The sequence below is a fragment of the Crocodylus porosus genome, unplaced genomic scaffold, assembly GCF_001723895.1.
Source record: "Crocodylus porosus isolate Cpor-Errol unplaced genomic scaffold, CroPor_comp1, whole genome shotgun sequence".
NCBI lineage: Eukaryota > Metazoa > Chordata > Crocodylia > Crocodylidae > Crocodylus > Crocodylus porosus.
In genome coordinates this window covers 23,815,266-23,832,119 of record NW_017728951.1, presented here as the reverse complement: position 1 = coordinate 23,832,119, position 16,854 = coordinate 23,815,266, and the positions used below count along the sequence as shown (strand labels likewise).

The following is a 16,854-nucleotide window of genomic DNA, read 5'->3' as shown; positions in this document are numbered from 1 at the left end:
GACAGGAAGAGTCCTTGTGAATACATTTTTCCCCGCCCCATCTTGCTTTCTAAAGAAAAACCCATAGGAAATAAAAGAGGAAGTCTGGGGTTTAGATTATGCACTTCACTTGACATGGCAAATCACTCTCTAAAAGCTGGAGCCCAGACTTGCTTAGAAATAACTTTTAATTTAGTGTCAGAGGATTAATGGTCAGCAAATCATACAGTCATAGATGGAAAAGGCAGATTAGGTCACTAAGTCCATCCCTACTTACAGTGAAATGCCAGGGCTTTACCTAGTATTAGGAACACTGTTCCAAGAAGTACTAACTAGCTTCCTGAGCCTACTCTAAGGGAATAGGAGGATGGGTAAGGATGACATTGCTTTGCTGGCTACTCTCCTCTACGTTCGAAACTGCTCCTTGTACACACGAAGAGCACAACACAGAGAATCCCAATAGGCAGCAATAAAATCTACATTACTTTGAAATGCTTTAGCAGGTAAAACCCTGCTTATGGCTTGTACCATTTGCTAGTTGTTTCTGGGCCTGTGAAGGGTACCTATTTCAGTCTGCACATGCAAAGCTGCACATTTTAGCTCAAGGGTCCTTAAAGGCTCTCACTTCAACTCTTCTGGGCTCCCTGAGTGGCAGAAGCTCTGTCTGGAACTGCCTATCTCCAGCTCCAGGTGGGACACTGTAGTTCAGAGCTAGTCTTGCTTGCAGCCTGGAGGTCAAAGCTCAGCCCCCACTTCCAATGCCGGCACTTACCCTGCAATACTCATCAATGGGCTTCAGTCTTTTCACAGCTACGTCTCGAACATGACTCCTCCGGAACAGGATTTTACCTGAGGAAACACATAAGAAGAAAGGGTTTAGGAACTTGCAATACTTTATTACAATAGAACAGAGCAGCAATGTTCTGGCACAAAGCCTGGCATCAGGAAAAAAAAAAAGCATTTAATTCCTACCAACTTGCCTCTCTGACCTTGGCTCAGCTCTTTAACTGTGCATGTCTGATTCTCCGCACCAAGAAAACAGGGTCAGCAATATCTACCTCACAGGAGCGACGGTAGTCTTAATGTTTGCAAAGGATTTGAGAAATGTTCCGCAGGAACGTCTCATAGGAAAGTGCAAATTGTTTTTCCTAATTACTCTCATACACTTTGGCCCCAGTGTTACCAATGATGCTTTTGCTACAGCCTCCTCAGTCCCATTTACAGGAAACAAACTCCGCTATCTGTAGGTAGGGCTGGGTTTTTCACTTTTCAAGAGGGCACTAGTACTACAGACTACAACTCATATCATTTCCCCTCCTGGGCTAGATTATGGAGTTTCCATGCTCTCCCTGGAGCAGACCACAAGCAAATTGTGACCCGGGCATTCCCCTCCCTGTAAGTACAGCATCCACGTGCTGCCCGCTCCCTGCTCGCAGCAGCTCTTCACCCCTCCACACGCGCACTGGCGATGCAGGTAGCCGAAGCAAAAGAATTCAAGGCAGCGCATGACTGAGTCCTTAAAGACCCACAGGAGGCAATCAGTGAAAAGTAAATGAACTGGCAAGATTTAGCTGCATCTTCTAGAATGGTGATTCTCAACCAGGGTGCTACAGCACTCTGGGGTGCCTTGAGAGCCTTTCAAAGGTATCACAGGGTGCCACACAACGTTAGCACTGTTAGCAAATCTGGGTCACAAGATAAACCCAGAGATACCAAATAGGAAGCTATAGTCTTAAAACAGTCTGCCCCGCTGGGGCCTTTCTGAGCTTTGTTGCAACAGAAGAATTGCTCTGTTATTTTTCTGTAGTCAAAAATGGAGTGAAAACCAAGAGCCGGCATCTTCTGAGGAGTGCCTTGAGTCTAAAAAGGTTGTGAACCACTCTTCTAGAAGTTCAGCCATGGCCCTATACATTATATCACGTAGGTTTTTTAATCCCTCTTCAAGTGAAAAAAACCCCCTCTGAACCTTGATGGTTTCAGAGGAAGAAACTTGTGTGAGCAAGTTCAGTCTAAATAAATGGCTGCATTTTGTGTTAAACTGATTAAAACAAACTTTATCAGGATAATCTAGAAACTGAGTTTCCCACAGAAAAGGATGTCATGGAGTTGGTATTTTTTGGCTGGAAAAGATAATATCTTTATGTCCTTTTTTGGTGGTTTTCTTCCCCTTCTTCTCTCATGTTGTATTTTTTTTCTAACATATTGAGACAAGAATAAATTACATGTTCTCCTTGTGGTGGAAGATGATGCTGTCTACCAGCTTTATTTAATACATGAAACTTCGACGTAAGGCCCAGACCAGCCTTTTGACCAGCTTCTGCTGCAAACTTACTCCCACTGTGCAATGGGAAAATGAAGAACAATGGTCCGCAGATCGTGAGAGATGGGAAATAGCGAGGAAGGGGAATCTGATCCAAAACCTGAAGTAGGGGCATCGATCTTGCCTGGCGTACAGCATCTGAGAACTCAAACAGCCAGAACAGCTGAGAGGAGAGGAACCAAAATATTCTCAGGATCCTCCTACTTTTGATCCACTTCTTCCCGGGCTGCTCCTCTTAAAGGCCTTACAGCTTGGGTACTTTGGTTGCTGCCAAGGAAACAGGGATCTCACCCCCCACATGCCCACTCCCCGAATCTAAACACACGTGGTTTTCATTCATCGTTGTTTTGTGGGAGCAAGACCAGATGTTTCATAAGTTTTGTACTGCCACACCTGAGTTACAACATTACAAGGATTGTGCTAAGTCACAACAGTGATGCAATGTGTTATTGCACTTAGACTCCAAATGGAGTTGGAGGGTCTTTCATGGACCTGTAAGGTAAATTTGTCACTGCTAAACAAGGTAGCAAAAAACCTGCTCTACTGGGCTGGGTCCCCTGGCTTGCTTTCCCTGCTGTGCGAAAATGGCCAATCAAAGCCTCACTTGGCTTTGGTTTTCCCTTCTGTAAAACGGGATGAACAATACGAATTTGTTGGATTTCTCTCAATCTTTCTAAACACCCATCAAGGTGAAATGCCATATGATTACACCCTCTTTTTATTTTGGGGTAATAGAGAATAAAGTAGCCCCTTTGTCAGTGTTAGACAAGCACTGATGTGGGCAAGCTTTTCATTTCTTTTAGAGTTTTATGCATGTGCTTGAAAGAGTATGCGGAGCTTTGGAAATGATCTTGCTCGCTGGCTTTCCTGTTTTCAGTCCAAGCCACAAACTGAAAGCCAAACTAGTGACCATATAAAAACATAAAGGAACCAAAGACTTAAACACATTAAAGATCTCTTGTAAACGTAATTCAGCTTCACTAGAAAAGACAGGGAGGCCCAGTCTTCAAAGGAACATAATAAATGAAAGACTCAAAGCACAAGAAACCAAATAAATATATTAAGGAAGGCTATATTAAACACAGAGGGTAAGAAAGACCCCAGGATATGATGAGTCTTAATTCATTCCTTAAATGGTGATGGAAAACGTTGAGTTGATTGTGGTGCTCACATGAAACAAATCCCAGTAGGTACTAGTGTATTTTTTCTGCTGAGGTCCCCTGTGCAGAGTGCGCCAACTGGCAAACACCAGCATCGGGAGTTAGCAAGGTTTGATCTGGGTTTTAAGCCTGGGTCAGCAGATACCCAGAGTATTAGGACATTAAGACTGGGTCACAGGCACTCTGAACAGGTAGCAGCAGTCCCATGGACACCTACCACATGCCTTTTGGTGCAGCAGTCATGCCAGGGGTGGGACAATCGCATTGCACAGGGGAGGAGGCAGGAGACCCAGCAAATTTGTCCTACTACTGAGACTTGGGGGTGAGAGGCATGAAGGAGACTGGGAACGTGGCACCCTAATACCAAAGGCCCTCAGGACCTGTGGGGAAGAGAAGCCCCATTTCTGAGGATACAGAAGGGTGTGGAAAAGGCAGCTTTCCAGGTGCCCCAGTGATTCTGCTTATATACGATACATATGGTATCCCTGGGAATTGTGCAAGGACACAAGTAATGTGGCATTCCTCCTTCCACCCATATCTTCACCCCCAATATCTTGGGTCTCCTCCTCTGGGAACAAGAGGATGATAAAACAGAACTGAAACTCCACCTTCCTCTCCGCTCCCCCACCATGGACCCTCAGAGCACATTACCAAACCAACAGGGACACTAGCACTGAGCATGGATTTTCTAACAGCAAGTTTCAGCTAGAATGATACTGCAGACAACCCCACACCACATCGGCCAATGCGCAGGAGACAGAGAAGCAAGCAGTGGGGCCAGGAAAAGTGTGTGGGAAAGCCATGGGAGACCAGCGAGTCCCTAGGCAGGTTAGGAAACCTAAAGAAAGGCCTAAAGAAAGGCTTGGCATATACATGAGTATGTATGGTATACTCTTCCTTGCTGAGTGACAAACAAAACTTGACCACTGCTCTACCAGTTCTCTTCGGGAATCACGCCCCAAGCTTTTTAATCATTCCACAGCCTGGCACGGTGCTGAATGAGAAGCCCCTCTCCACCTCGGACAGCAGGTTACAAGCTGCCCGCACTGCACCCTGCAAGGATTCGAGGCACGAGCCTTGGCCGGGGCCATGAAAGAGCTAAGAAATGCGTTAAAAATGACTCTACGAAACTGGGGCAATGGGGAAATGGTGAAGGCAGGGAATACATGTGGCTTTTGCCAGCCCCTTCTAAGCTAAGAGGGTGACACTGCCCAGCATCCAGCCCCTGGTGAAGGTGCAGGGTAGAAGAGCCGTGCAGTGCAACACTTGATTTTACCACTTTGTTTGAAAAATGGGACCTCTCTGGGAAAGGGATATGCTAATAGAAGGCTACCTGAGCCCAAAGGCTTGCGAAGAAAAATCATTTTTTTGCCATTTTCTAGTTGATCTAATAAAAGGTATCACCTGTGAACCAAGAGTTTTAGAGCTGTGTATTCCTCTTTGTCTTAGACCAACACAGCTATAAAACAGATTCCTGAAGCATGGCAGGTACTGGATTTTAGCCATTTTCAGAATGATAAACTTCACGGCTAAACAAGAAAGAAAGATTTCTACACCTCCCTGCCTTCCTACTATCTGACAGCACTGGGGAAGAGAAACTGCGTTATCTGCACATCAAAGAGCGACTTACACAAAGGGACTCTCACGGACCCAGAGGAACAGACATCTACCTTCAGTTTCCTCTGGGCAAAATGAAATTTATTTTCTACCTAAGGGGACTTTGACCATCTTTAATTTCCCCTGAGCCTGAAGAAGGGCGCGTGTGCCCAAAAGCTTGCAGAGAAAGATCTTTCTTTTGCTATTTTCTAGTTGGTCAGGTAAAAGGTATCACCTCTGAACCAAGAGTTTTGTATCCCTCTGTATTCTTAATAGAAGCCTGACACCCTGAATCATACCGGGTTTGTGCTGCACAGACCATCCTCCTTTTCCTTTCCTGCACCTGGGCCAACATAAACCACGCTTACACCAGTGGAACTGATGAGCTGGGCGTGCAAGTAGGCAACGATCTGGGGAGAGCTACTCACAAGAGGCAGTGACTCACCATTAGGTGGTAGAGGACAGGGAATTGCTTTGCCTAGAGCAGAGATGCTCAAGTCCTGGCCTGTGGGCCAAATCCATCCCCTGGTGCCATGTCATCCATCCCACAGACCCGATCCCAGCACACCAGGCCAGGCAGGGATGGCATGGGGTGCTAGACCCCAATCTTGGCGTGGGGGTTGGGGATGGAGGTGGCATGGGGCTTGACAGAGTTGGTGTGGGGTGCTGAGGCCCCGAGCCTGGTGTGCAGGGCCAGGTGGAAGTGCTATAGCACCCCAAAGCTTGATCCCAGGCCTTGGGACCAGATGGAGGCAGTATGGAGCCCTGGGGCCCAATCCTGGCTTGTACAGCTGCATGGAGGTGGTAAGCGGCCCTGATCCCGGCATGTACAGCTGGGCAAAGGCAGCACAGGGTCCCAGGGCCCAATCCTGGCACACAAAGACTAGTCGAAGCCATGCAGGGCCCAATCCTGACATGTGGGGTCCAATCTGGCCCCAGGACTGGCGCCTCGCAACTCATCTGGCCCATGGGGTCAAAACGTTGACTGCTACTGGCCTAGAGTAGAAATGGCTACCTTGAAAAAGTGGCTGATACACAACCCACACACCAGCACAGGGGTTTAGGGCTTGTCTTTGCTCCTTGTAAAAGATTGTTACACCAGCACAGACGCATCATGCATCCAAACGAGCTTTAATGCTATGACCACACATTTGTTTTCCCAAGAATCCCAGCCTCATTCAGGGCCCAGGATGCAAACGAATGTATACAGGAATGAAAATGATGCTATGCAGGCATTGCCTAACCTGAACGCTTGGCTTTTCCACTTTAATAACATGCTTCCAATAAGCTGTTTTCCTATGTAACGCTGCTTTAGGCATCATGGACTTCTACATGTGCCTTGTAAATCAATAGCAGATAAGCCAGAAGCAAGCATGCCAGGACCCTGAACCCTATAAATGCCTGCATGTGCTCTGATAAGCAACATGACTGCAATACTAAAGAAAAGGCAATGCATTGTCTCACCAGTCCTAGTTGCACACTGAACACCTCATGCTAGTTGGGATGTGCTAGTCCCCTTCCAACACAACTGTGGAGGAGTGAAACGCTTCTGCCAGCTCCAGCACTAGGAAGCACATGGAGACTGGCATGGAAGGGAGAAACCTACAGCTCAGCAAACTCAGAGGGGCAGGGCTGAGACAGAAGAGACTCCTAAAGGAAGCATTTCTCCCCCACAAAACCACTCTCAAGGTATGCCAAGCAACTGGCCCAGAGTAAGGGCCTGTTTAAAAAGGAGATTTTCCTTTCACAGCCTGGGCCGTCACAAAGAATCCCAGCCTGATGCCAGGCCTCACCCCAGCACTGCAACAGAAAATAGTGCAAATGGTGCTTCACTTGCCTCCATGAAAAGCTTTTTTTTTTTTTTTTTCCCCTTTTCCCAATCACTTGTTCATGCCTGAGAGAGAAAACAGAAGTCTGTCTGAGGCTGCTAAGCCATACTACTGTAGCGGCCTTTCCTGATATCTGCGTCAGTGTTAAGGCATCCTCTAAACAAGATCTCCAACTACAGCTCTCACTGCAACTCTTCACCTTCCTCCAAGATAGTCAGCTCGGTCCCAAATTCCTAGAGTACAGTGTAGCCCTTGATTGAGGCACTCCGGCACTGGGAACTCCTGACATAACCTAGCACATACAACACATGGGAAGCCAAATTGTTATTTAGCTCTTAGCTCAACTGTTTTCTTCTACCCTACTATTTTAAAATAGTTTTGACCACAACTTTTGATAATAGATCTATGGACACTGATTGCTCCATGCCAGGAACTTCTTCACGACAGCACCAAAGAGTAAGGAAGAGACAGGTCCCCTCTGCTACAGAAAGAACATGGGGCAGATTAGTGCTTGCCCCGTATCATGTGTCATCTTTTCACCCTGGCAGAGCCATCAAACTTCAAAGAACTGTGTATGAAACCTAACATGTAATAAATATAAATCCTATGCAGCTAGAATATTTATGGGTACGTTAAAAATAACGGGATACTTCATGTGATTTATGTCTAAAAAAGACGAGTGCCACGACCCGCTTCAGAATCTACAGCTGCTGCGGTCAAGTCTATCAGCTGCCTCCAAACCCCCCCCAAATACCTCTGGCTTTTGTTTCTACACACACATGCCCATTACTTCTCTATTGCTCCTGTCTTTCTTTTCCTTCTCTGCTGAGCTGAGAGCCATAATGCCTCTGTAGGTTGCCAAGTGACGTGTTCAATTTAAAGTCCCTGTCCATTCAATACCATAGGTCAGATTCTCATCTCCGTTACACTGGTTTCCATAGGACTGCAAGAGCGTGACCAAGACAAGTGTTTGGCCCTCGCTTTGTTATAGCATCTCTTTCCTGGCTCTGCAGCCTCCCCCACAGTAACAGACACCCTCTTTGGGGACAGAGCATTTGTATGAAGGATTCTGCTCTGTGTGTATGTCTATATATCTGTTTTCATGATTTTTACACATGGAAAAAACACAGATGTGCAGCTGGGCTTGAGACACACACTTCCCTTCCACCCCCTCGACCCTTTTAAACCATGACATTTCCCCTAAATCCCCACAGGAAAATACATGAGTATCTGGCATACAATAACCTTCACAAATGACCATTAGGCAGGGAGAGCATTTGAACGCATGGTGCTATCCATAAGCTGAATCAAGGGAAAGAGTGTAATAAGGGAGCAGTGGAAAAATGACTTTGTGCGTCTCACAGAAGCCCATGTGCAGTTGGCACCAAGATGCATTTTGCTGTCCAGTGTCACATAGCATCATCTGACTTTTCCAGGAGAAATCCTGGCCTCTGTGGCCCATTTCATTGATGGCTTCCTAGAGTCAAAGAGTCCCTACCAGGATCTTGACAGTGACAGCATTTGACAAAGAAAGAGAGGAAACACAGGTGATGCCATTTCCACTAGTGAAAGGGGTCGAAAGGAAGTAAACGCATGAAAAAGAGTCCAAACTGCTGGCTGAGCTCCTTCCCCAGTCCGTGTGAATTACTGCCGAGGGTGGCAGAGGGCCCTGGAAGTGGCTGGAGCAGCCAAAAATTGCACTGATGCACCGCCCGTGATCGCAGGGCCAGATCAAGAGGCAACATGCCTAGTCCTTTCTGCCCAGGCATGCAGATCCTGTTTCTAGAGGTGCCGGAGCTAAAATGTCAAAGAAAACCATTGAAAAGCAATAAAGTGTGGGAAGCAGAGTGTGAGTGGATCATGAAATAACACACCACACCAAGAAACCTCCTTCTGTTGGGAAGGACCCAAAGGAACCAGCAGGCAATTAAAACGGAGAGGCTTGGCCAAGTCTTCTGACTGCAGCACTTCTGGGCTGCTCTGATGCCTGACCCCCTTTGATGGTGGAGGTAAGCCCAGCTACACCAGCTCTCGGGCCATCAGCCAAGATGAACGTGCAATGCTCCGGTTTGCAGCTCCTTCCTGATGGGCTGGGCCATACGTGCTGACCTGTAGTACAGTCCACATTATCAACGGACCACTGGCACACTGACATGACCCCCTCTGGACTAGGCACACCAGCCTTCTTGCCAGGATGTGCTGGAGTACTACAAAGCATCCGCTCCGTGCTGGCCGATCTCAGCTCTCGCAGCATCACAAGTCCCCAGATACGTTCAAGAAGACAGAAGTGACTCATCGTACAAGTGATGCCCCGGGGAGTGGGAGGGAAAGGGTGAGGAGAAGCAAGCTGGGCAAGACAGCTCTTAAGGAAAGCTCTTTTCTCTGCTGACTTTTCTTCATCAGAGGCTGAAAACTTATTCATCGAACTGCCCCAACCCGCCTTTGACATTCTCTGATGCTTTCCACTTCCAACACCTTGTAGTCTCACGTGTGGAAATCACAGGAGTCTAAAGATCAGGCCAGTTAGCATGATCTTTGAAAACAACAGGAAAAATGCCTTTGGATGCCCCCTTGTACTTGCTGAAAGGACAAGATAGTATCCTTTGTCAGAGGACGTGAGCCTCCTGTTTCCATCCATATGGCCTCTTCGGTGGTTCCCAGTGCCCGATACATATTTGCTGTCTTCAGATTTCTGTCTGCTAAGAGTAAATGAATGTGATCTCTCCAATGTCACTGGGTGATGCAGTTATTAAATGCTGTTAGCTAAATGTAAAGGCTGACTTCCTTTGGGGGATTTCTGAACACATAGGAGGTCTTCACCGCTTCTGCTATTCATGCTGAACTCTTCCTCCTTTAGTGCTGTCTCTAAAAACACACCAGGTAGTGTCCTGCTCATCCTGGGACTCAGCCAAGGCCTCCCAATGGGGAGTCCTTCCCCCAGCTTTGGAGGTTCTCAACATGTTGGAGACCATACCTTGTTGCCTGAAGGGGACAAATCTATGCAAGCTTCCCCATCGCCCTCAAGACTGCCTGGGAGATTTACTATCACCACTAAAGTTGGTCTGGCACCCAGAAGTCAGAGACACTACCTCATAGTTAACGGGCTAGTGCCAAAAAGAGCTGACAAAGAGCCTTTGAGCCATGTCCATTGATGGCGATGACCCCTCTGGCAAGGTCACTGAAAGGAGACAGATTTGGTTAGTAGTATCGTGTACCATTGCCAAACGACACTGGAAAAGCATAGCACGATCCTGGCCACATCCCTTGGCAGGATGGGCAGTAGCACTGCTGAAGAGACTCCACCCCGAGTAGGCTGAGAAGAGGAAATATGAAATACAATATTTGCACTCAAACCACAAGAGATCTCAGAGCAGTTCACTAACGTTAGTGAGTAAAGTCCTGCCATAACCTGAAGTGGCTTTGCAAGGCTGTGAAACCAGGGAAGAGCAGATCTGGGGGTGGGAGGGAGCGCCCCAGGAATCCAGACAGCGGTCCTCACACCCCTGGCCCATGCTGTCTGCCTCAAGCAGAAAGAGAAGTCTGGCAGATCAACTTTACACTGCCATTCAGTTCGCAACGAAAAAAGCCCCTTCTCTTTTAGCCAGGGTTTTCAGTCTGATCAAAGGCCAGGTCTCCAAGTTTTGCCTTTAAAGAGGCAGGGTCATCCTCTAGGGAAGAGAAGAATTAGGTCATCTGCCTCCGATGCTACGATAAATCCAATTCAACAGTGCGACTGGCAGCAGAGCAGCTCCCCCGAGCAGTCGTGGTATTTGGAAGGCGCCGGTCCCAGCATAATTTAAACAAACAAACAACTGGGTGGCAAACATACTGGGCGCCTGTACTCATCCAACCTCAGAAACCAATGGACAGTGAGTTGTTCAGCACACATTTTGAGCTCCAGGACTGTAATCCCAGGCATTTTCTAAAGCAGAACTCTATGGGGCTTTTTTTCTGCCCCTGCCCCGTCTTCTTTCAAAGGAAAGTGCTGTTCCCAGAGCATCCCTGGTTTCAGCGCAAGCAAGCGACTGAAGGACAAAACGGCTCCACTGCTACTACTACCAGTAAGCCTGGCTGAGACTTCTGAGAGAGCCAATTTTGCCCTTAAATTAGGTCTTGTCATGTCAAGAGATCAGGCTGAAATCAGACCTGATCTCACTCAAACAGGATCATTTCCAGCACGAGGAGGGGCAAATACTTTGGGACATAAAGCTGTCCCTTTTGTGCCGGAAAGGCACGTCTGTTAGGCTTTGAACCTGTGCTCATTAATATCCACCATAAGGTTGCTCTTGATGTGTGTGGGGCACGATCAAGAAGCAAGTGATGTTCTCTGCTCCGGGAGGACATTCCTGTGAACATGGACAGTGCCTTGCCTCCTGCGGGGAGCTCCCAGAGTACAAACAGTGCTACCTAAATCACTGCTGAGGATGCTGATGGGGCCACAGGAAACTAGGGACAGGAATCTGGTACATCTGGGCAGAAGTAAGTGCATGGACTGGAGCTGGGCTGGAGCTTGGCACGACAGAGGGAGAACGTGCAGAGCTGATCTCCATCTATGGGGCAGGTCTGTGAAAGGTCCCCACCATCCCCTACCCCTGCTCTTCTATTAGTCCTGTTCTGCTGAGATACCAAGGGGCCATGAGAACACTAACTGGATGATCCACTATGTCACACTGCAAACACACTTGCACTATTTGGGTACCAGGATATGTAATGGGAGATGACAACCAGGACCTAAAAACCAGGCCGAATTGCATTAAATGCATGACATATCCAGTAGTACAGTGCAACTTAAAGATGTGATAGGCGTTTGTCTGGGACGATAAGCATGTTCTGTTCCTGCCTACACCCCACAAGTACAGGATTCCTCCCAAACTCATGCTGATAAAGCCTTTCTGCCACAACCCACATGTATGGTTCTCAATCCTATAAGTGCACGATGAAGAAACAAGCGATGATTAAATAATACAGACTCTGGGCCAAAGGAAATCCTTTATGACCTACTTTTTCCCTACACTCTAACACAACAGGTTCACCCGGAGAGAAAGCACTGCATCTGTTCCCAGTTCTGATATATAGTTTTTCAGTTGCCCAATAATCCCAAAGGGCTCTGTTTTAGGGTGCCCATCTTGAAATGATCAGTGGGTTTGAGCACCCACAGCTCTGACTGAACCAAGTGGAGACAGTGGGTACATAGCACCTCTGAAAACTAGGACATTCATGACTGACGTGCTCAGATTTACTGGCCACTCTGGAAACTGTCCACTTCAACGTCTCTGTAAATGGGCATAATAATGTAAACTGGCCCGTGGAAAGCATTTGAGCCCCATAGAAGGAAAGCACCATAAACAGCCTTGATTTCCTCATCAGTAAAATGGGCATAACAATGCGGACTGGCCTGTGAAGAGCACTGTGAGCCCCACAGAAAGAAAGCTCTGAAAAGGTAAGTACTATCCATATAAGAAATCCTACTCTTCAAATATTGGGCTCATCCCATCTTCAAAAACACTGGTCTTTGTAGCATCCACTGATATCCTCTCCCTCCCTGGATGACTTGGGTGCTGCATGGACTATGAAAGTTTGCCTCCTCTGACAGCCGCTTTTTGCCATAATTAACAAAGTGCCTGGGTCAGAACAAAAACCCCTGCAGTGAAACATCCCTGTCACACTTCGACAGCTTTTCCAAGCCAAAAAACAAAAAGCTTCATTCAGGGATAACTGCTCAGGCCTTTTAGTCACCCCTTGAAAGGAAAAGTGCCTTAAGCAGAGGTGACAAGGGGACTCAGCCCGTGGACGCTTTTGTCTTCCTTTCATGATTATCATGTCCTTTTCGCATACCAGGGAGAAAAAATGACTGGAAACAGATGCAGCGTTGTTACATTTTATTAAATGAGTGGTGCTGATGCAAGTGTTGTAAAAGAAACTAGACATTGCTAAAATATTTCAATAAAAAAATCCCATCATGATGAACAGCAGGAAAAACCAGAATTATCAATACAAGCTCAGAATAGCCCTTTAAGACCCAGATTAATTGCACGTGGAGCTGTGAACTGGGCTGGCAAACTGGACAGGCTGCCAACAAAATGCACACCCACACAAGCTAGTCCTTCTCTCCCAGCATCACCACACAGGAATGGCAGTGCCCCAAATACCGTCTGTCTTTGTGCCCTGGTCTGCTCTGCTATGCAGGGCTGGCCAAGCTTTAGAGAAGTCCTAACACCAGACACCTCACATAACCCTCGGGGTGGTTGCGGCTGGAGACATGCAGTCTCCAGGTAGAGGCCCAATAGTGGACAGCAGCCATCCCCTCCACTTCCAACTGGAGAAATCCCTCTGGAAGACGGGGTCTCAGCCTCCTCCACGCAGTCCGTCGTTACGGCTCAAGAAAATGCTTGCTTGACGCTATTACACTAAGGTGGGAGACGGGTTTTACTCAGTCCAATTTACTGTGAGACTGAAGACTGATGGGATTATTTGTAAAGGTCCGAAAACCTTGATAAAATTGTCATCCAGAGGAAGCCCCAACCCAAGCTTATCGTTCATGTCAATCATACCACAAACAGCCAGAAGTGCTGTTAGTATAATTATCTCCTTACTGCTATTTTGGGAGGCCTTGCTGGGCTCCAATATAGCTTTCAGTAACAGGATCGCTTATTCCATAATTTATGAGCCTCTGTCTTGAACAATTTTTCACTTGTGAAATTAATCAGTCTCCCAGTTGGGTGAAAAAAGATCCCCTTGCCATTGGAATTGGATTTGCTATGGTCAATTAGACGTGCTAGTCTTCATCACTCCTTGTCATGAGCTGGCATGCGGAGTGGCTGGGCAAAATCTGCCACACTGCTTCGAAGAGCGAGATGTATTTCCCTGGCTGAAGTTGCCCACACACTGTGCCCGATCCTGCCCACTACGAAATCAAGGAGAGAAAGGCTGCCGATTCCATGGGTAGGATTAGGCCTCAACGCTGCACTCCTGCAGATGGCCTGTAGCATATATATGTTTTGCAGAATCTGGCCCCTGATATGCAAAGCAAAAAGGATGCACAAGATGATCAGTTATGTGTTCAGCAGAGCACTGTGAGCCAACCTATGCCTGCAGATAAGCCTATGAATGCTGCTGAATTCAGGGAGCCTTCAGAAGTGTCCATTCATGCATAATTGTTTTATAGATCACAATTGCTGTCTGTATTCTGGTAGTAGGCCAAGAAGTCAATTAAGGTAAGGCTCCATTGTGGCAGGAACCCATAGACGATACAACCTGTCCTAAAGAGTTTACAAATGGAAAGCCAAGAGTGTCAGACAAGGAAGTACAGGCAAACACCACAAAGAACTTGATGACAGCATGGACTTCACAAATCCCCAGTGGATCTGACCCTGCCTCCACTGTACTTATCGTCACAACAGCACCACAGGGTAATTATCCCATTATGCAAATGGAGCACTGAGGCACAGGGAAGCTAAACGACTTGCCCGCAGTCACGAGGACCACTGTCCGAGACAGCGCAGGGGATCGAGTGGAAGTCTCTCAAGTGCCCGGGTATTGCCCTAGCCACTAGGCCACACTCCTGCTGCATGTCCAAAGAGACTGCAGGCACAAGGATCAGATTATGAGCAACCCCAAGGTCGGAGCTGGCCAGTTCAAGGGTTTAGATTTAACCCAGGGATGGGCAACCTACAGCCCACAGGCCAGATCTGGCCCCTAGTGTCTTTGGATCCAGGCCGTGGAGCCCCAGCTTTGGTAGCTTTTGGTAGAGGGAGGCTCTGCCCACACCGCAACGCAGTTGGGTGGCACAGGCTCCAGCGGAGAGGGCTTCTACCAGCAGGTCCTAGGAGCTGCCTTCTTGGAACCCGAGCTGGGTCTTCTGGCCCCCACCAGAAAACGCTGCCAACCCCCAGGTTAAGCTATTTGCAAAAGTCTGATCCAGTTTCAGATTGCACCTCCCCCTTTTCACCTCCAAGATGAGGAAACGCTCAGATTGGAAGTTTTGGTTCTGCTGAAGCACACGACAAATCTATTGTGTTCAGAAAGCCGTTGTCCATTCCCAGTGCAGTCTGGAAAAAGGGCAGGGAAAAGGCTCAGGGAGGGAGGAAAACAAGCTGGAAAATCTCACTTCACCCCGCATCAAAGATAAATAAGGTGTTTCCGAATGGCCGGAGGTAGCTGTATTGAAGCTGAAGAGGCCAGTGTCCCGCATGCCCCTTAACTTTGCAGTGAGAAGTACAACATGAGGTCACTCAGTGTTTCTTTAAGGTCCGCAAAGACTCAAGGAAAACAGACTCATTTCTGGAACCAGTAACAAGGATTTCTCCAGCCGTCGCCTGACTGGAAACTCTGATTGCCACCCCCCACCCCAAGCCAAGCACCCAAAGGAATGGAGTACCATTCATTAGTCACTGGCTTTATTATTTAAGACTGTCAGCTTCTGGGCAATATTTAGACTACAAGGATATTTTGGGGCATAGGACTTATAGGCTGTGTCTATATTTATATTTCAGTGGAATTTCGTTTTGCCCCACATGCTATTTTTCCATGTCACTCTGCAAAAAAATTAACGTAGCAATTTTTCTTCCCAGGGCAGCAACAAAAGTGGGTCCCTGCTCTGGGTCAGAGCATTCATTATAACAGGGGAAGGGAAAGGGCCTTCTCTAAATGATGAGTTGACAGGCACAGGGTGCGGGCAGAAAGGAAAAGGCACCATCACCGCCCCTTTGCTCACTCAGTCATAAAGACATGTTGCAAGAGATGGGTTTGTTGCATCACCGGGGCACCTGGAAGAGTACAGCTACACAGCAGAAATAATCCCTCAGCCAACTTGATACGGCAGCCTAAGACTCCGGACCATCTCACCAACCTGCCACGCAGTTGTTCATCAGATCATAATCATACAGATTCTTGCAACAAGATCCCTAGGGGCTCTCTCTCTATATATATCTTTTTTCTTTTTTTGTTTTAAGGAAACAAAAAAGGGAGGAGAAGGGAAGAAAAAGCAAAGGACACAGGGTTTTTTTTGCATATGTCATCTACAGTCCTGTGACCTCTACAGTCTTTAGACTGGTCTCTGAATATACAGGCAAGCACTTAGGGAACCAATGGGGTTATAAGAAGTGCACTGGCACAACTCAGAAACCAGCTTGGTGTCATCCAGGAGTCCCAAGGGTGGGATTCACATCCTGAAGGGAGTTCCCATATTTGCTCTAATACAACATGTTCCATACTATAACGTACACCTTGTTTTTGAAAGGCAGGAGGAAAAAAAATGATCTTCCTTTGTAGTAAGAAACCAAGTAGCAGCAGCGAGGGAGCTGGGCCTGATCGCTGTTCTGATTGCTGCAGACTTCACTTGCGGTTTCCGGCACTAAGTGGCAGAACTGACGCTTTCTGTGTTTCTCACATGTAAGACACGCTCCAATTTCCAATGGCTGATTTTGGGGGGAAAGATGTGTGTTATACGCAAAAAAAATATATGGTAGCTTGCACTTCCCATTCAGGTGTTGCTGAAATGTCACAGGGGTGTCTGACCCTCTGAACCATGAGTTTTCTTCAAGTTTCTTCTCTTTGGCACCAACAATTCATAATGGCAGCTCCTGAGATTTTATCCTCGCGGTGCCTAATTCTTCAAACCTGGAACCGTGGACCTGGAATTTAACCTGAATCTGGATTTGAATCCAGAACACCTCCTCTTCTAGTTTGCTTCCTCATTATTATGCACGAAGACTAAAATCTCATTTTGTGCCAGTATATTCTGCATGTTTTTTACCCTGAGGGGGGCTGTGAATTAATCTTTTCACAGGTATTACTTCTGTGGTTCAGCAACTTCTTTGATTCCTCTCTCGCTGACATTGTGGTAATTTCAAAAGCTTTAAATGATGGCCTTTATTAATTGAAGTTTCATAGTTTCATAGTAGCTAGAGTCGGAAGGGACCTAGGTAGATCATGTAGTCCGACCCCCTGCCTTGGCAGGAAAGAGCACCGG

General features: G+C 47.2%; 1 protein-coding gene across 3 annotated transcripts in view; it reads right to left on the bottom strand.

Moving 5' to 3' along the window:
• SH3PXD2A (SH3 and PX domains 2A) overlaps positions 1–16,854 on the bottom strand; it is a 308,394-nt gene that overhangs the window by 183,234 nt on the left and 108,306 nt on the right. For all 3 annotated transcript variants that reach the window (XM_019555887.1, XM_019555886.1, XM_019555885.1), the window contains exon 4: positions 752–828. In XM_019555887.1, the coding sequence (XP_019411432.1) occupies positions 752–828 (77 nt within the window). The remainder of the gene's footprint in view (positions 1–751; positions 829–16,854) is intronic.